General features: G+C 38.0%; 1 protein-coding gene across 1 annotated transcript in view; it reads left to right on the forward strand.

The window, feature by feature from the left end:
* Positions 1-4,960: 4,960 nt before the first annotated feature.
* Positions 4,961-16,427, forward strand: part of LRRC9 (leucine rich repeat containing 9) — a gene marked incomplete at both ends in the record, with an annotated part of 68,641 nt that continues 57,174 nt past the window's right edge. Inside the window, 9 exon segments of the mRNA XM_082485757.1 lie at positions 4,961-5,002; positions 8,239-8,457; positions 9,025-9,081; positions 9,085-9,162; positions 10,501-10,518; positions 10,520-10,569; positions 11,090-11,193; positions 13,302-13,428; positions 15,483-15,486. Coding sequence (XP_082341883.1) covers positions 4,961-5,002; positions 8,239-8,457; positions 9,025-9,081; positions 9,085-9,162; positions 10,501-10,518; positions 10,520-10,569; positions 11,090-11,193; positions 13,302-13,428; positions 15,483-15,486 — 699 coding nt within the window.

Consider the following 16,427-nt stretch of genomic DNA (forward strand, 5'->3'; position numbering starts at 1 on the left):
AAAGCAAATCTTGCAACTTCTTTTTTGAGATTGTCCATGAAAATATCAGGATGAAGTTTTACAGGTGCTGATTTCTAACCTAACTCAGATCCCACTGAGATTAATGGTACAGAAGAATTCGGCATTGACACAACACTACCCCCACTAACGCTGACAACACATTACATGCATATTACAATACATTGTTCAACTTAAAATTTCAGTGGCTGGATATTGTTGCGCCTCTTCCTGTCAGACTCAAAAGCCCTCTGTAACCAGCTGTAGTTTTCCATAGCTATCTACATATTACTATTCAGTTCAGTCTCAACCTTCCTTTCATCAGTGAGGGTCTGTCAGCAGTGTATCATCAGGTTTTGCTTCCAGTCTATGGCTAAGTTTGTGGCCTCCCTGCCTGGAGTGAAGACACATTAAATGAACACACCATTACAGGAGCTGTTTCATCAGTGTTGCACACAAAAGAAAAATCCCTTCCCTGGCTTATTCTCTGTGTTCATCTACTTGATAAGCCCCTAGATCATGTTGGTTAATTTAACTAGAGCACTACAGTGGGACCTCAGGCTGAAGTACTTTGCTATGAATGACCCTATATCACTTTCCTGAGTCAAAGCATTTCAAGACAGGGTTTCGTACCGTGTGGCTGTAATCCATATAGCCCCGAGGTATCGGCCTGCATTTGGTTTTATTGGAGTGCATATTGCTGGACTGTGACCATTTAATTAGGTGATTCAAATAATTTTGTAGGTGTAACATCATTACTTACTACTCAACAAGCCTTTGCCATCTGCAGATTTAACTGGCAGAGACCTATGTTACCATTTGGATGGCCAATAAAATGATTAGATAGCTTCATTAAACTGATTAATAATCATGACAATTATTTTTTCCCATTTTGAGATCTGCTTTTAAGCCAATTTCTAACCCATTTAATATACGCCCTACAAATTCTATCTTATGCTACATTACTTATTTTCATATATTTTGGGCCAGATTTTTTTTTGGTGTGTTTTTTTTCGCCTCTTATAGCAACATTCCTTTGTGGGTACTTTGATGATGGTTTCTGAACAGTTCCTTGCTTACATGGACATTTTCCATTTTCAAGTTACACTCCCTGTCAAAAATTATGTCAAAAATTGCTGTAAACTCTAGGACAATGACCCTGACAAAAAATTGGCATATATCCATTACTGCATAGTGCTATTTTTTGTTTGCATAAAGCAAGTATGCCAGGAGCATGAGTCACTAGGCAACTGCTAATTTATAGATCAATGCTGAGCTCATTTCTGTCTTTTAGCATGACATCCAGTCCAGAGCTGGCTGAAGAAGTTACTGCAATAATAAAACATTCTATAAGTAATTTCTTATCTATTGTTTTTAAAAGCACTAATGAAGTTTTATTGGGGGTTTTGGGGGTTGTTTTTTTTTTTTAATCTCCTTACAGGAGACTTGCAACGGCTATACCCAAGACAAAGTCACCTAAGATAACTCAGTTTTCCTTCCTACATGTTATTAACAGATACATAAGAAGCTACTTGTCCTGTTCCACAGGGAATTTCTTATAGATGCCCAGTGCCCACCTGAGTTCACTCCTCAGTTTTTACAGCCCATCATCCAAAGCAACAAGAAAATACAGCAATTCAGATGATCTAAAACCATGCAAAATAGAAAGCACAGACATACATATCCATCTATATACTTCTGTTTAGTTCATTTACTTTAGAAAAATGGTTAACAGTTGTCTGCAAAATCAGGTGAGCTGCAGAGAAATCAGGGGCCCACAGCACTGACATTCATTCTGCATCACATACTCTGTGGCATGAGGATGCAGCCAGAGTTGCTGGGAAATGGCCTTTTCCACACAGAGCTCAGATATTCATAAGTTATTTTAGATAAAACACTAGTGCATATGCATTTAAAGTTATGATTCTGGATTGTCTGTGACAACTGTCTGTCGCTAGTGACATACTTGAGACAACCCACTTTTATCCCATTTGATCCTGCAGGTCAAGCTGTAACTAGCTTGGGATACATGCCAGAATGCTCCCCAAATAATATCTATTTTTGGCAGTGCCAAAAGTAAGCAAGTGCTCTTCTCCCCTTGCCACATTTGCACTCATGGCTCGTGGGACTCTTGTGAACACAGTTTATGCATCACAACTGCTCGGCCAAACCCTAGAAGCCTTCCTCAGTCTTGTTTCAGCAATATTTTTCTTGACCTCAGTGGGAGTAAGGACTCTGCATTATTGAGTGGAGACATCAATATAACTAGATCATGTTTCCAACTACTGTCTGTACTTATCCTGCTAACCTAACTGCTTCCAATCACAGCTGAAGGGGTGACATTTCCCAGGTGCTTAATGCGAAATCTAGTATTATTTTTAATACTTCAAAAGACATAGACATGTCTCACATCAAAATATTTATCCTGCTAAAATTATTAGAAAAAAACAGGCCAAAGCCTATCTCATATATCTTACCCGATACTAAAAGTTAGCTAAAGTGTTTAATTAATGATAAGGCATAGAGAGCCTAGTTTCTAAAATGTAATCTCTCTTAAATGTTCACACGAGTTCTATCATCACTGCTTCTTGCCACTTATTCTGACATCTCATCTAAATATGCACAGGCTTGCAGAGATGATACTAGAAGCATTTGGATTAAAAAATGACACAGTAGAAGTCAGAAATATTCCAGTGATATGAAGCAGAAGCAGACAAAAAGCTGCACGTAGATTACAAACAGTATTTTTTTAACAACAGAGACCCTTCTACAAATACAATGATGACTGTTTAGCAATGCCAGTAAAACCAAATCATCTACTAGCCTATAAAAATATGAGCATCAGTAGAAGGCACAGACAGAAACACATGCCTATGATGCACAGTGATCCATGAGAATCTGATGAACATTGGTTTGAAAAGTTTCTACAGTAGTCAGCAAAACTACAAGGACAATTCCAAAAGTAAATATACAGTAGCAAAGCACCATCAGCACTTAAACACTTGCTTTGACTATGCTATGAAACAATTTCAAATTATACTAAAAGGCTTTAGCAGAATTAGAGCAGAATGTGCCACAGCAGAAGGTGAAAGATAACACGCTTGCAATGATTCATTCAGTCTGAGGTAGGTTTGAAAATCCTTTACATTAAAAGACAAACCTAGCAACTGCTGCCAGATATTTTTTTAATCCTGTACATGCAAATATACATTTTAACAGCTTTATAAACTGACACAAGATTATCTAGCAGTAACATTAGCTAGTACTTAATGAGCTGAGTTAATGATTGTAATGCTACCCTGCATGTTTGCTGAAATTGAAGAGATTAGGAGTATTACACACACAGATTTTAGGCTGCCAGAGCAGGTCACTCTGAGACAATTCAGTCGCCTAGAAAGGACTGCAGTGTTTCACAAAAATGATGATTTCACAATGATTCCCTTCTGGTAAGAGAGGAGTGCTTTCCAGTCAAACAGAAATCCCTGTACCCAAATTGGATCATTTGGCTTTCCTCGCTGCCAATGATGAGTCATTCCATTAGACGCTCTCAAACAAAAGCAGTTGCATTTTGCTACTGATAGTACCAATGAATATCTAAATTTGGATGCAATGTCCAGTTTTAATGCTTATTCAGTCAGTTACTGTTTAAAAAAAAAAATGAAACGGGTCACAAAATGGTATCAGTTGGCCTAGCTGCCTAAACTAATTTACCTAGAAAGTTGCCCCTAAGATTCTTTGTCAATGAGAAAGGAAAGGAGTCATTTGCTAAACGAGCCCCTCTTTCTTAAAGGGAACAGAACACACTCCCCTTACACAAAATTAGATAAAAATTTCTCTAGAGAAGGCTCAGAGTAGATTATTAGTTTTGTTTTTTCCTTGAATTAGAAAGTGTGCATAATTTTCAGAGAATTAACATCCCCTTTCTAATTTCAAATTGTTCCATTCTGTACTTGTTAGGACATGTAAATTCAGGAGAGCATATTTGGACTCATAGACTTACCTTATTACAAACCTCTGCTAAAAGAAGCAGGGTATATATATTTTTGTCTTTGGGTAAGTGAAATGCAGCACCTATGAATAGGGAAGTCCAAGAACCAAGTCAGAACATCTTTTACAGTGTATAAATAAATGGCAGTGGTCTGTCTTATGTGGACTTGGAGTGACATCTGGTGACACGAAAAAGCAGTGCAAGTAACGAGCTACAGACCGATTGATCCGCCTTGGTAGAACTGCAGAAGCTGCTTGAGCAATTTTCTCCCTCTCCATTAAAAATATTAAGAAACATTAATACAAGTACTTTAGCAGAAATCTTTGCAATTTTCAATAAATTTAACCTCCTTACTCACAAATCAGACATCTTTGATGACATTTATTTCAGTGAGGATCCAATTTTCTGCTGAGCAATTCTGCTACTGGAAAATGTTCAGCTGATCTCACTGCATACAAGAAAAAACACACACAGCTATTTAATTATAATTTTTTTTTAGATTGATAAAATTAATCCAGTGTACATGGCTCAGTGAACACGGTTCTTTTGGTTTAAGCATGGCCTATTTTATCTCATGCTCACATTTCTAATTGATTTAAGCTAAGCCACAGTAAGCTTCTGTGCTGCAGTTTGGCACAGTCAGCTTACGTCGTCCCCTGAAGATAAACTGCTGCACAGACCTGACATCCTCCCTGACCAAGGGAGATACACAAGCCAGAATAAAACTCTCTTTTTTCAACATTTCACAAACCTGCTTATCAGCTACACTCCAGCACCCCACACACTAACAGAGCAAGAGGAAAAGCCACTGCAGCTTAAATGAACCACCAGCACTGGGCCAGGTGCCCGATAAAGGGATAGGGAGGGTCTCTAGTGTGTTGCTGTCAGACCCTTGGCCTAGCACAGCTGAAGAACGCGAGAACCCAGTTTCCACCAGCCCCTTTCACTGGGCTTACTGGTGCTGAGCCCTCAAGGATGTATCACTACCCCCTGCGGCTGCAGACTCCTCTCACTGAGGTAACCACCCTGGCCCCACTCCCTGGGGACTGGACCAGCCCTGACAGACGCGCTTCCGATTGGCTGCTGCTCTGCCCCACCTGGCCACTGGGGGCGAATTACTCGCTTCTGGTTGGCTCTCAGGGCAAGGCCATCTGCTTCTGGTTGGGCGGGGCAAGGCCATCTGCTGCACACAGTCGGCAGCACGCTGAGCCCGCGTGCCAGGTCAGCGGCAGTGCTGAGGCTTCACCCGGAGGGCCTGTCTAGGCCGCAGCAGGCAAATAGGTGGCATGACGCTGTGGGAATATGTTATATGGAAGCTCTCTGTGGAGGCCGTGCTCCAGAAGAGATGCTTGCAAAGTCGTGCCCCTTCTAGGCAAGGTAGAACAATTCCCTGAGCTTCCCCTACAGAGCCCAGAGGAGCAAGCATCCACCCAAATCTAATTCAGGTCTAATGTAATTTCCTTAGCTGTTGTAATTGGAAAAATATATTCTTTGTTTCCTGTGCTAAATTACTCGCTAGAGGGGCTGTGTGTCAGTAAATACTGTGGCAGAAATTCAAAAGCAGGAGGGATGTGGTATATTCAGGGTGTAGTTTGTGCATACTGTGATTAATATACAGTGGAAGTGCTTTGAAAAGGAAAAAAAAAAAAAGCTGCTGCAACAATCTTACTACTAATAAGTAATAATTCTAAAGATTAATTGTAGCAGCTGTATGATTACTTAAATTGTGGCAGAGGTTTTTATACTATCAATTATATTCTGATATATTTTTTCATGCATGCAGAAGGGTTTTCATTGAGGTTTTTGGTGAATTATGAGTTCTGACTGGTTTGGTTTTACCACATCTTTATGCTTTGTGCAAATACAATATACCAAATCCCATACAAAGATAAGTAGGTGCAATTCCTCACCCTTCCTTATAAAGGTGGTCGGAATACCTTATTCTATAATAATTTCTGGACCTTTAGAATCCAAAAAAGTTAATTGAAAAAGTAATAAATCAAAGTATTCCAGGCAGTTTCAACTTTCATCTGTTGTAATCTGCATTGTGATTCCACTAGAAATACAGATTCTGGAACTCAGTCTGTTAAGAATTTAGATCTTTCCAAACTTCTTGGAAATCCCATTACTTACAAATTATGTGGGTGGCTACGCAGCTGATAATATTACTATACTTTTTCGAAGAAAATACTAAGAAATAATAGTCACTGCAGAGAACTCAAGAGATGATACAATTGATAACGAAAACCAGAACCTTGTGGAAATTATTATGGAGCTGTTAAGTTACTTGATCTTGGTTTTAATCTTTTTTTTTTTCCTCTCAGTACTTCTATAAATATCGATATTCTAGCAAGAATATACAATTATTTTTGCTTCCCTAGAGATAGCACCTGTAGGATTGTCTCCATTCTGGAGTGCCCCAAAGGTGGTCTATAGGGCATGCATTAATAACAGTTTGTGGTGATCTAACATTTCAGAACTGTGGGAAACACGTTACTAGTTAAGATGCAGAAACGAGAATCACTCAAGAGATTTACTCTTCAGAGTAAATTACTTTTAAGGTACAACTACCTGCTTTGTCTCTGTTTCTAGTGAAGTACCCTGCAGAAATATTCATTTATAGAAACAGAAATAAGCTTGTTATATTAATTTGATCAAAAAAATCTTGTAGTTTGGACTCAGTCCTGCATTTTTTAGACAATGGATAATTGTGAGCAGAATCACGTGATTAACTAAGATGGTGGAAATTTTGTCTACTATGAACTGGTTAGAATTTTAAAATGGAATCCCACTCCAGCTTAAGACACCTTCATTTAGGTGTCTACAGGTACCTGTCTACATATGCATTTAATTTCTTGGCTCTCATTACAGTCAATAGAAATCAATGACAGGATTCAGCTGCATAGATATATATCTGTCTACGGCCATTTTACTTGCCTCAAGGTATCTTAGACTGTGGCAGCTGCACCTCCTCCGTGGACAAACTTCTTGAAAAATCTAGAAATTGCAGTTTGGGGTTCAGGCCATCCAATCCACGTGGCACTAAAGACAAGGAAATTAAGGCCCTCAGCTAGTGAGGACAAACGTAACCATATATGACCACAGATCAGATTCAACTAGAATATAAATGGACCCCTGCTGGAGGGCAAATTGAGTCAGTCCTCCTCAGAGCAGTGGGTCTGCAGTCGGGGGCTCTCCCCATGGTTCAGGACACTGCCCATGGTAACTCCTGCAGATTGAGAGCCCTCACCTTACTTGGTGAGTGATTGCGCATTTTGGATCCTTGTTTCTAAAGCTTAAGAATTCTTAAATCAAATGTGTAGTAATAATTCCATTTTACATCTTAAACATGTAGATTATTAATGCACCAGAGTCTTAAACAGTTTTGGTTAGAACAAAGTTTATTTTGAGTTTATCACCTGCCTAATTTAATTTCTTGTAAGTCTCTGTGACAACGCACATATTTAGGAGGATATACAGAAAACTGCACCCTACTGGAACGGCTGTGGCAGGATGCTTTTAAGGTCTCTGAAACAGCAATGGATATTCTGAATCCCATTGTTAGTCAATATAGTCAAGGGAACCTATAGAATAAGTCAGTTTTGTGTGACATAAACCCCTCTTGTCTGGCCATCTGAATGGCTTTCCAGGATCCTTTGGTTAAATCAGTCGACTAACATGACATCTTAGGCAAGTGGCGCACGTGTGGATACCTGTTCCTTCATCTAAAACTCAATCTCACCCTTAGTGAAATTCCATGTAAACATTTTCTTTTTTTCCTGGCCAAAAGACTTTATTATAATTTTTATTTGATACAACCATTCCAGAAGTAGAAAACTACAAGACTGATAAAGCAGACCATCTATCCTCATCTATATATGTATATGTATGTGTGTGTATGTATACACATACATATACTAGCTTATAGATAGTTACGGATTTCCAGTTTTTATTTTTCATTAAATTAGCATAATTTAAAATTATTTTGTTTTAAATTGAAGATACATTCTGAGGTGTGATATGAAGCACTCATGTAATACTTTCCAAATGTGATTTGGGAGCAGAAGAAAGCTACTTAGCTGAATGTGATCAAAATTGCAAAAACATTTTACTGCAGAGGAAGTCTTTAAAGACACAACTGGTGTTAAGCAGCAATCTCTAATTCACTGGAATGGCAGTAATACATTCTACTGTGTAATGTACTTTTTTACAGCATAGACATAAAGAGAATAATGGTTGCTTTTCATTTCCAGTACACATGTAGTGTATTGTCTTATGAGAACATTGATCAAGAGGGACTAAAACCAACAGCACTGGAGATGTTTTTCTCAGGTTATCCCAGAATTGTAGGCATTAAATACTTCCCAACTATAACTACTGTCATTCTTATTGGACAAAGTATTCAAAATATTTTACACCTAGGGTACTGGCTGTTGCTCAAATTGCTGTGGATTGCTGAATGCTCTTTAGTGGTAAGTTAACTATGAGTTTTCTTTCTAGCCAACATTAGTCAATTTCCAGTCCCTTACAATGATTATCATATTCTTTCACAAACACTCCATTCATCTGTTCAGGGAAGAAGGCACTATTTGAAGGAATCAGAATCTGGCACTTCTTTACTTAAGTATCCAAAAATGCCAATTTAGATATGGATCAAATTACATATGTTACATATTAAAGTTTTTTGCAATTTAGGACCTATTGTTGAGTATTTATCATTAGAAACAATATTTTTAAAAACTGGAATAATTACATTGAAACCTTTTCCAGGAAAATTGTTAGACTGAAGAAATTTTAATGAAAATAATACTGTATTTAAAAACACATAGTCATTTATCATGAACCCTTGTAGCTGCTACTTTTTTTTCCTTTGTTGGTGTAATTGAAAAGCTTTCTAAATCAGCAGAATTCTGTAGACAGTGTGGTCTCAAATTACTTGGAAATACATAACAATTTACTGTGCAAGTTAATGGCATCTTGACCAAAAAGAGTGACACTTTGTTGTTCAGGGCTGCAAAGTAAAACCTCTTCTACTGCAGAAAATAGATGGTCTACAAAAATGTGTAAATTTGCAAAAGCTTTATCTTTATTGCAGTTAAATTTCCAGGACTGAAAGTCGGGAAGCCCTAACAAAGCTTTGTATTTGGTTGAATAATAACCTGATCAAAAATATAGAGGTGAGTCTGGTGTCTTTTCTTCTAATTTGTCTAATGCATGGTATTTTAATAGTATGGTATATAGATGTGACTAATAAGTAGGGCTAACTTTTAGAATTATTGAACAACAGAAGGGACAATTTTAAACTTTAATTTATAATAATTAAGTCTGAAACCCTATTTGGAATAGATTAGCTGTTAAGGTTTTCTGCATATGCAGAGTTAAATATATCACTCATTTTCAAATACCTCTGAGATTCTTGATGAGGAAAAGATTTTTTTAGTTTTCTTATAACTGCAGATTTTTGTCTGCACTTCAGTATTATGTAAAAGGCTTGGCATTTAATTTTTATTTTAGTGTTTGGGGTTTTTATTTTTTTTATAACTTGGAGAGATTAACTCCTGTTCAGGAGAAGTTTTATCCCAGCTTTTTCTCATGCTGTCTTATATCAAATTAGCTCCTATGAAAAATTTATTTCTCCCCAGATTAATACTCTCCATGCTAACTTTGAGTTGGCAGTTAGTCCAGAACCAGCGATAGCTTTGTGATTAGCAGTTTGGCATGTAAAGGGGGAAGAAATACATAAATGTCCGTTTCTAGCGAAAGACTGTGTAGCTTTCTGAATTATCCAAGTTACTGTGCCCCAACATGGAGACAGAGGTACTGCAGCTCAGTCCACCTTCCCTTGGGAGAGTACATGAAAAAAAGGCAGAGGGAGATAATGATACCAAGATAAAAGTAGTTAGAGCAGGAGATGCTGATAGAGATGAATGAGACCAGATCACTGGGAACCTTCAAAGCCATAAAAGAGAGAAGAGAGAAATTGAAGTTGGGCATGATGATAGGGAAGGAAAAGGAAGACTGAGAAATTACAGCTGACAGAGTACGAGCGTAAAGGCAGGAGAGTGTTTCCAGAAAATGACTATTTATTAGCAACCAAACACTAGTGGCATCTCACTGCAAAGAAGTGCAGTGTCATCATGGAGAGAAATGATTGACATCATCATGGTATCCTGAGGCCAAGACATGGGCTGCAGCCAAAAGCTAATGAGTACTCATGACATGGGGCATGATCTGTTAGGTTTCTCATGCACAGCTGTGAAACTAAGGCTGGGGGACTAAGTTTATTTTCATTGCAGTATCATTTACAAAGGCTTTCTGAGCCAGTTCCCTTTCGGCAAAATGCATTCTCTCTTTCCATGTCAAAATAAAGCTATAGTTTACAACAGAGGCTAACATTGTTTAGACTCCAGTCAAATTTGTTTTTACATTTGAATGATCTGCCTCTTAGCCTACAGGCTCTTCAGCATTTGCAGTGTTATATTAGATTAAAACTGTATTGTTTAAAACATTTGCAGGGCTTACATACTCTGCAAAAGTTTGCAAGAGGTCAACCTCACTGGAAACACACTAGAAAAAATAGGAAGGTGATATCAGTCTGGCCTTTCTAGCATGAGCATTCTGATTACTACCAAAGATTTATGTACATGGTTTAATCTTTCTCTCATTCTAATAAAAATGTTCTACCAACTTGCATGGTTCAGAGTCATATCCTATATACACAGCCCTGATCATCCCAAAGTCTGTGTCAAAACTGCCTAGGGCACATCTTTGTTTACTCCAAACTCCTTTCCATTGCTGTAGCCATGTCAAAGAAGACAGAAATTAGCTATCAGTGGCATTTGTGCATGTATTTATTTTTCTTTTCCACTGCCTTTACTATAAAGGACTTTTAGTTTAAATGTAAATCAAGCCTGTTTGGTTATAAATGGAAATGTAGATCATGCCTGCTTTGCTGAACACATACTAGAGAATCTATTATTTTTTCTTGGTTTATCTTTATCTGTAATAAAAAGGTCTTCCAAATGCTATCCCTGCACTTTGAGTGGAAATGGAAAATAATATATTATAGGTGTGATATCATTGTTTGTGTTAATTATTCTTCAGAATAATCAACAGCCAACTTTTTAGGACACTTAATGTGTTGCAGGGGATCCATTTCCAGTTCTGCCAGGTTCATAATTATTTGCATCTGGTGTCTCAAGTCTTAGGTAAGTGCTTTGACCAGTGGGTTCTTAAATGGAACTGCACCAAGAAGGAAAACTTGGAGATCCAGTCCAGAGCAATGGACTAGATAAGGTACTCACCTAATGTGGCAAACTGAGTTTCAGGTTGCTTCTTTTATTCATCCAGTATAGGTGTTTGCAGAGGACCTTCCTGCTGAGTTCCCAGATTATTATGGTTGTTGCTTATTCTAGCTGATACTCTAAAGATTTCTGAAAGGTCTGTGTTTTGCAGATTAGAAAGCTCTTTCTCACCCAGCTCTCAAGTTACTGGGTGTTTTTTTTTCTGATTTCGAACTTAGTCTGTTCCCCTTCCTTTAAGAACAGTATAAGCAACATAATGGATCAGAGTCAGACTATAGTTGCCTCAGTGCAACTGCAGTTACTCTAAAAGGAAAAGACCTGTATTACAGACTTTCTGTACAGCAGTTTGTAAACATTCCTAGTAGGTCTTTAATGCACCTTGAGTGAGCTCTTTGCACATATGTCTGTACACGTCACTGAAAAAATATTGCTGATTGTGTAAATAGGAGCCCTTAAAAGTACTTGAATCAAAAGTCAACATTCTTTTGACCAGGGATGCACAGACAAAGGACTCTGCCGGTGCAGACTCATGCCTTTATGGTCACATCTTCCTCCTTTGCTTGCCCTATGTAGATCAGGATTATCTAGGAAGCAGACATGCGCTTCAATCACCTCATCTCTTTGTCAGAAGTGCCTATAGTTAGTGCATATATGAATATTCATTTCAGCATTTTCATTGGGGTGTGTAGCAGAGTTGCTTTCTTTAAGAAGAGTTTTATGAAAATTTTATACTTGGGTGCCAAATCCTCGCTTGTTATTCAAAAGGAATGAGGAGTTTATTCTCTTGCTTTACCTAATATGAGCTGTATAGCGGCTGGATTGGTCCTAAAGATTTACCTCTTAAAAAAGAATGTTTTGCTCCCACAAAGCAGACAGTAATTACTATGCCACACAGTGATCACACATGTGGAGAGAAATGAACCCTGTCCTGAGGTGTCTGAAGAAAAGCTGCACTTCCATTTTGCCTGTTCCCTCTAATTCTCTTTTCATTGCTGAGACTTGCATCATGATGAAGTCACATTGAAGGATCAGTCCTGCCTGGGTGAAACAATGGTCTAATAGATATGAACAGGACTCGAATATGAGCCAATATACAAGAGAAGAGTATGTGCAGTTGCTCAGAGCAGAGCTGTCCCTTTGGCCAAGTAATTCAGCTTTTTTCTATTGACAATCAAGAGTTTGAATATATTCAAATAGTTTTCTGGTTTGATCTTTTCAAGTATGCTTTTTAGTACACATCTAGAGGCTTTGTCTTTTGAGGAAACACAAGATAATTTTCCTTCCATACTTTAACATAACCTCTTGCTTCTGAATCCTAGTGGGGTCTCTTTGTCAGCTGGAACATGAATTGGCCAAGCTGCAAATGTTGGGTAAAGCATCAAGTAATAAATCTCTAAGGAGCAGGAATCTGGAAACTGAAAATTCAATTCATGATAATGAAGATACAGAAAAGACCTGTCTTGAAAAGGCATTCTTACAAAAAAATAAATGCACTGGAGGAAAGAACAGCGTTCCAGAACAGAAAACTGAATGAGTATGTTTCATGAATTGTACAAGAACAGTATTCTGATATTTTTAGACATTAATAATTGGGTATGATGGTGGCTGGTGGTTAGGAGATTCATGATAGGACTTGAAGCCTGTCTCGCATTTGTTTTTTTTTAAGGTGGAAACTAGGAGTATTGCAAGTATCATTAAAGTTGCAGCTCTTATGTGGTCTGAATTATTGGATCCAGGCCACCTTCTAGTCAGCAGATGCTGCCATTCCCATTACTGGTGATCTAGTAAATAGGAAAAGGATTGAACAAAAATAGCTGGGGTGAGTAACTACTCACTGCTTGGTGCAGTAGATGAAGCTTGGTGTTATAGATAAGTATAGGACCAGTATATCCACAGTTGTAGTATTTCAGATTTTTTTAAAAAAAAAATCTTTCTGTAATCATTCACTTGTCTAAATTTGTTGTTTAAAGAAAATCAAAATTATGTTAATTTGTCCTGTTATGTTGTCCCAGGCGGGATTTTAAAAGATTTCCAGGTGGAAATGAAGGAAAGTTTTAATTTGGTTGTACAGTTCTTGTTGATTGACTTGGAAACAGTGGGAAACTTTCATTTTGAAGAAGGTTTATCAAATAACACGTGGTATACTTTTAAAGATACTTCAAACTAGAACTTGTTACTTATGATTCCAACTTCATAATATTTAATGAAACAAATTTGTTACAAGGGTCTGGAGTATTTTGAAGCATAAATGCTCCACAGACTCCATTTGCAGATAGCTGACAAGAAAGGAAACATTCGCTCCCCTCTCCTTCTCTTGGTGGTGTACTAAGCTGAAGCTTTGAGCCCACAAAGACCAATTTTGTTGTTGTTGTTGTTGTTGCCTGTATTTTTATTACCTATTTATGAAGCCCTTGATTTTAAAAAAGGAAGATAAAAGAATAAGCAAGCTATCCAATTGCTTTTTAACAACAGTGATAATTATTATTCTAAGTTCCAACACAGCTTTACTTATAAAGAAGCATTAGAAGTTGCTTACATAATCTTTATGTGAGTAACCTTGCCGCTTAGTTGAGCGGAGATTCAAATTCAGACTGTCAGTATTTCAAGGACTGTTTTCTGCTTGAGTACTCCAAGCTTGTCCACCTCAGTTATGCCTTCTTTTTGCGTTCAGGGATGTTTGTTAGAGCTGCAGGTAGTTCTGTACTTACAGGTTCCATTTGAGTTTGTTTATAAATAGCATTCTGCTTACTTTTAATGCCACTTTCTTAAGCCAAGGATCTTTTTGTTTTGGCAAGAAGGAATTAATAAATGACTCGTGTAGCGATGAAAGCCAAACCAAAGGTTTTTGGATGAGTAATCTTAGCACAGAATCTTTTTGAGAAAGAGCAATATTTTTATTAGTTGCAGTAAGGATTTTGAATGTTATATCTTCTTCTTTCTTTAAGAAAACTTTCCATTGATTGAAAAACTGGAGAACCTACTGCATTTCTAGGCTGGTTCTCTTTCTAAGGTGTCTGATTACCCCATAATCTCTAAGGAATCTTCCATTACCAGATGGAAGTCCAGGAATTTTTTGTCTTCCTAGTCAGACAGAAAGAAAATTGCTGCATATTTTTTAAGTGATTTGGCTTGTGTACCATAGGGAATAGGTGAGCTTCTGACCCCAGGTTCCTGGCTGGCCAGTGGACTGTCCACTCTTTCTCAAGTTTGACTCTAGAAACTGTTGTAGGTTCTTGCAAACCACGCTCACTAAGCATGATTGTGCTTAGTATAGTGGAACTGCTCATTTGCATAGTGAAGAAGGATTTAAACAAATTTTAAATATGACAGTGCAAATGGAGAGAAGGAACACAACGAATCACATATGATTAGATACTGATGTTTGATGCTTAACGTTGAACGCAGCATTTGAATAAAATAAGGTAAATTTGTTTGTCTCTACCTGAGAGAACAAAGTTATAATGAACTGAAACAGGCTAGAGGTATTGCTTGTGATTCTTTCTTGTGAATAGGAAACAGAAGAAAATCATGCAGATATCACTGAAAAATTCAGTGCAAAACAAGAAGAAAATATTATTAACTTACTGCTCTCCTGTGTGCATTTCTGCACTCAGGTTTAGTTCTTGTTATATAATTCAATCACGATTCTGTACCTGGGACTTGAGAGCATACAGTATCATGGGAATGACAATAAATCACATCTTTAGAGTGCACAATAAAATTCCGAGGTTGAAATTTAAGAAGTTTCAAATATTTCTGTAAAAAGAAGTTTTCAGTGTAGCAGAGTAAGTGCCTAAGTTTTAAGAGTTATTTAGTGTAGCATTGGCCTGTGAACAAAGTTAACTTTGTGATTATAAGAACAGAAAAGTTTTGCAAAGCATGAAATAATTTAGGATTATTAAGAAGTTTTACCCAGACAGAGGTGGCTTGAAGTTCTCCAAAGTCCCTATGCTTGGTGTTTCTATGACTGGTTCTTGGACTTCAGAGATCCATAACTTGAGAATCGGTTCAGATTTTTGCTGTTAGAATCTGGGTCTTACCTCATCTGTTCCTAATATGGTTGTGAAAACAGAGTAAATATTGTTATGAATGGCCACATTTCTGAAAGTGGAAAGCAGCAGTAGATGAACAATGCAGAAACAAAACAAGGCCCACACAGATGTATATGCATCTGTATTTCATTTGTATTACAGGAAAGTATGTGCATATGTCAGGACAGTCACAAGGTGGATTTGTATCCATGCAGGTAAGTCCCAAGTTTTTCTGGGTAAGTCTCAACTTTGAGATTTGTGTGATTGTGCTCATTTATTTCACTGCCATCCAAGAATCATGTTGAGACTTTTGATGCAGCCGTGATCTTTGTGATAAGCACTGGGAAGCATCTGCCCAAAGCAGCTTGTAGAACTGTGTCACCAGTGGAACAATGATCTTAGGACACCCATTTGCCCACTTGTAGCTATGAGACAGAACTCCTGTTGAATCCATTTCTTTCTTTGCATACTGAGCAGTTTGCTGACTTGATACCATGTGACTGTATTGTTATCATTTTGGTACAGTTAATACAGTGCCTTTCATCTTTTTATGTGCATTTACTATGTTTATACGTATGTGAAAGTTTATTTCATACATATAAATGTATGTGTGATTTCTGCGTGTAGAAATCAGAGGTGAGAGCTTGAAGGCAGCTGGAAGACCTTTTCAATCTTGAAAGCAAAATCTTATCTGCCTGAGGGACAGCAGGTGCCCTCTGAGCTCAGGACATTTTAGCTGCTCGGATCAAAAAAGATTCCCTGGGAGTGTGCCCATTCTGAGATGCAGTACTTCGGTTAATGGCGTAACATGGTATCCTGGTTCCAGCAAGGAGGGGGTTAATTTCCCCAAGGAACCGGCAGGGGAGGCAGGTATTCCATACCACGTGACCCATGCCAGGGCTATAAGAAGCGCTAGCCGGGGAGGGCGGGGCAGTCGCCACCCGGGGGTGGGCTGTGGCCATGCGGTCGCGGTCGCTGCGCTGCGGTACTGTACTGTACTGTACTGTACTGTACTGTACTGTACTGTACTGTACTGTACTCGCGTCCTTATACTCCTTTATCGCTGTTTTTTTTTTTTTCTTTCTTCTTCTCTTTGGCTGTTCTGTT

Source organism: Vanellus vanellus (genome assembly GCF_965231255.1).
Source record: "Vanellus vanellus genome assembly, chromosome: 6".
In the NCBI taxonomy this organism is placed as follows: Eukaryota; Metazoa; Chordata; class Aves; order Charadriiformes; family Charadriidae; genus Vanellus; species Vanellus vanellus.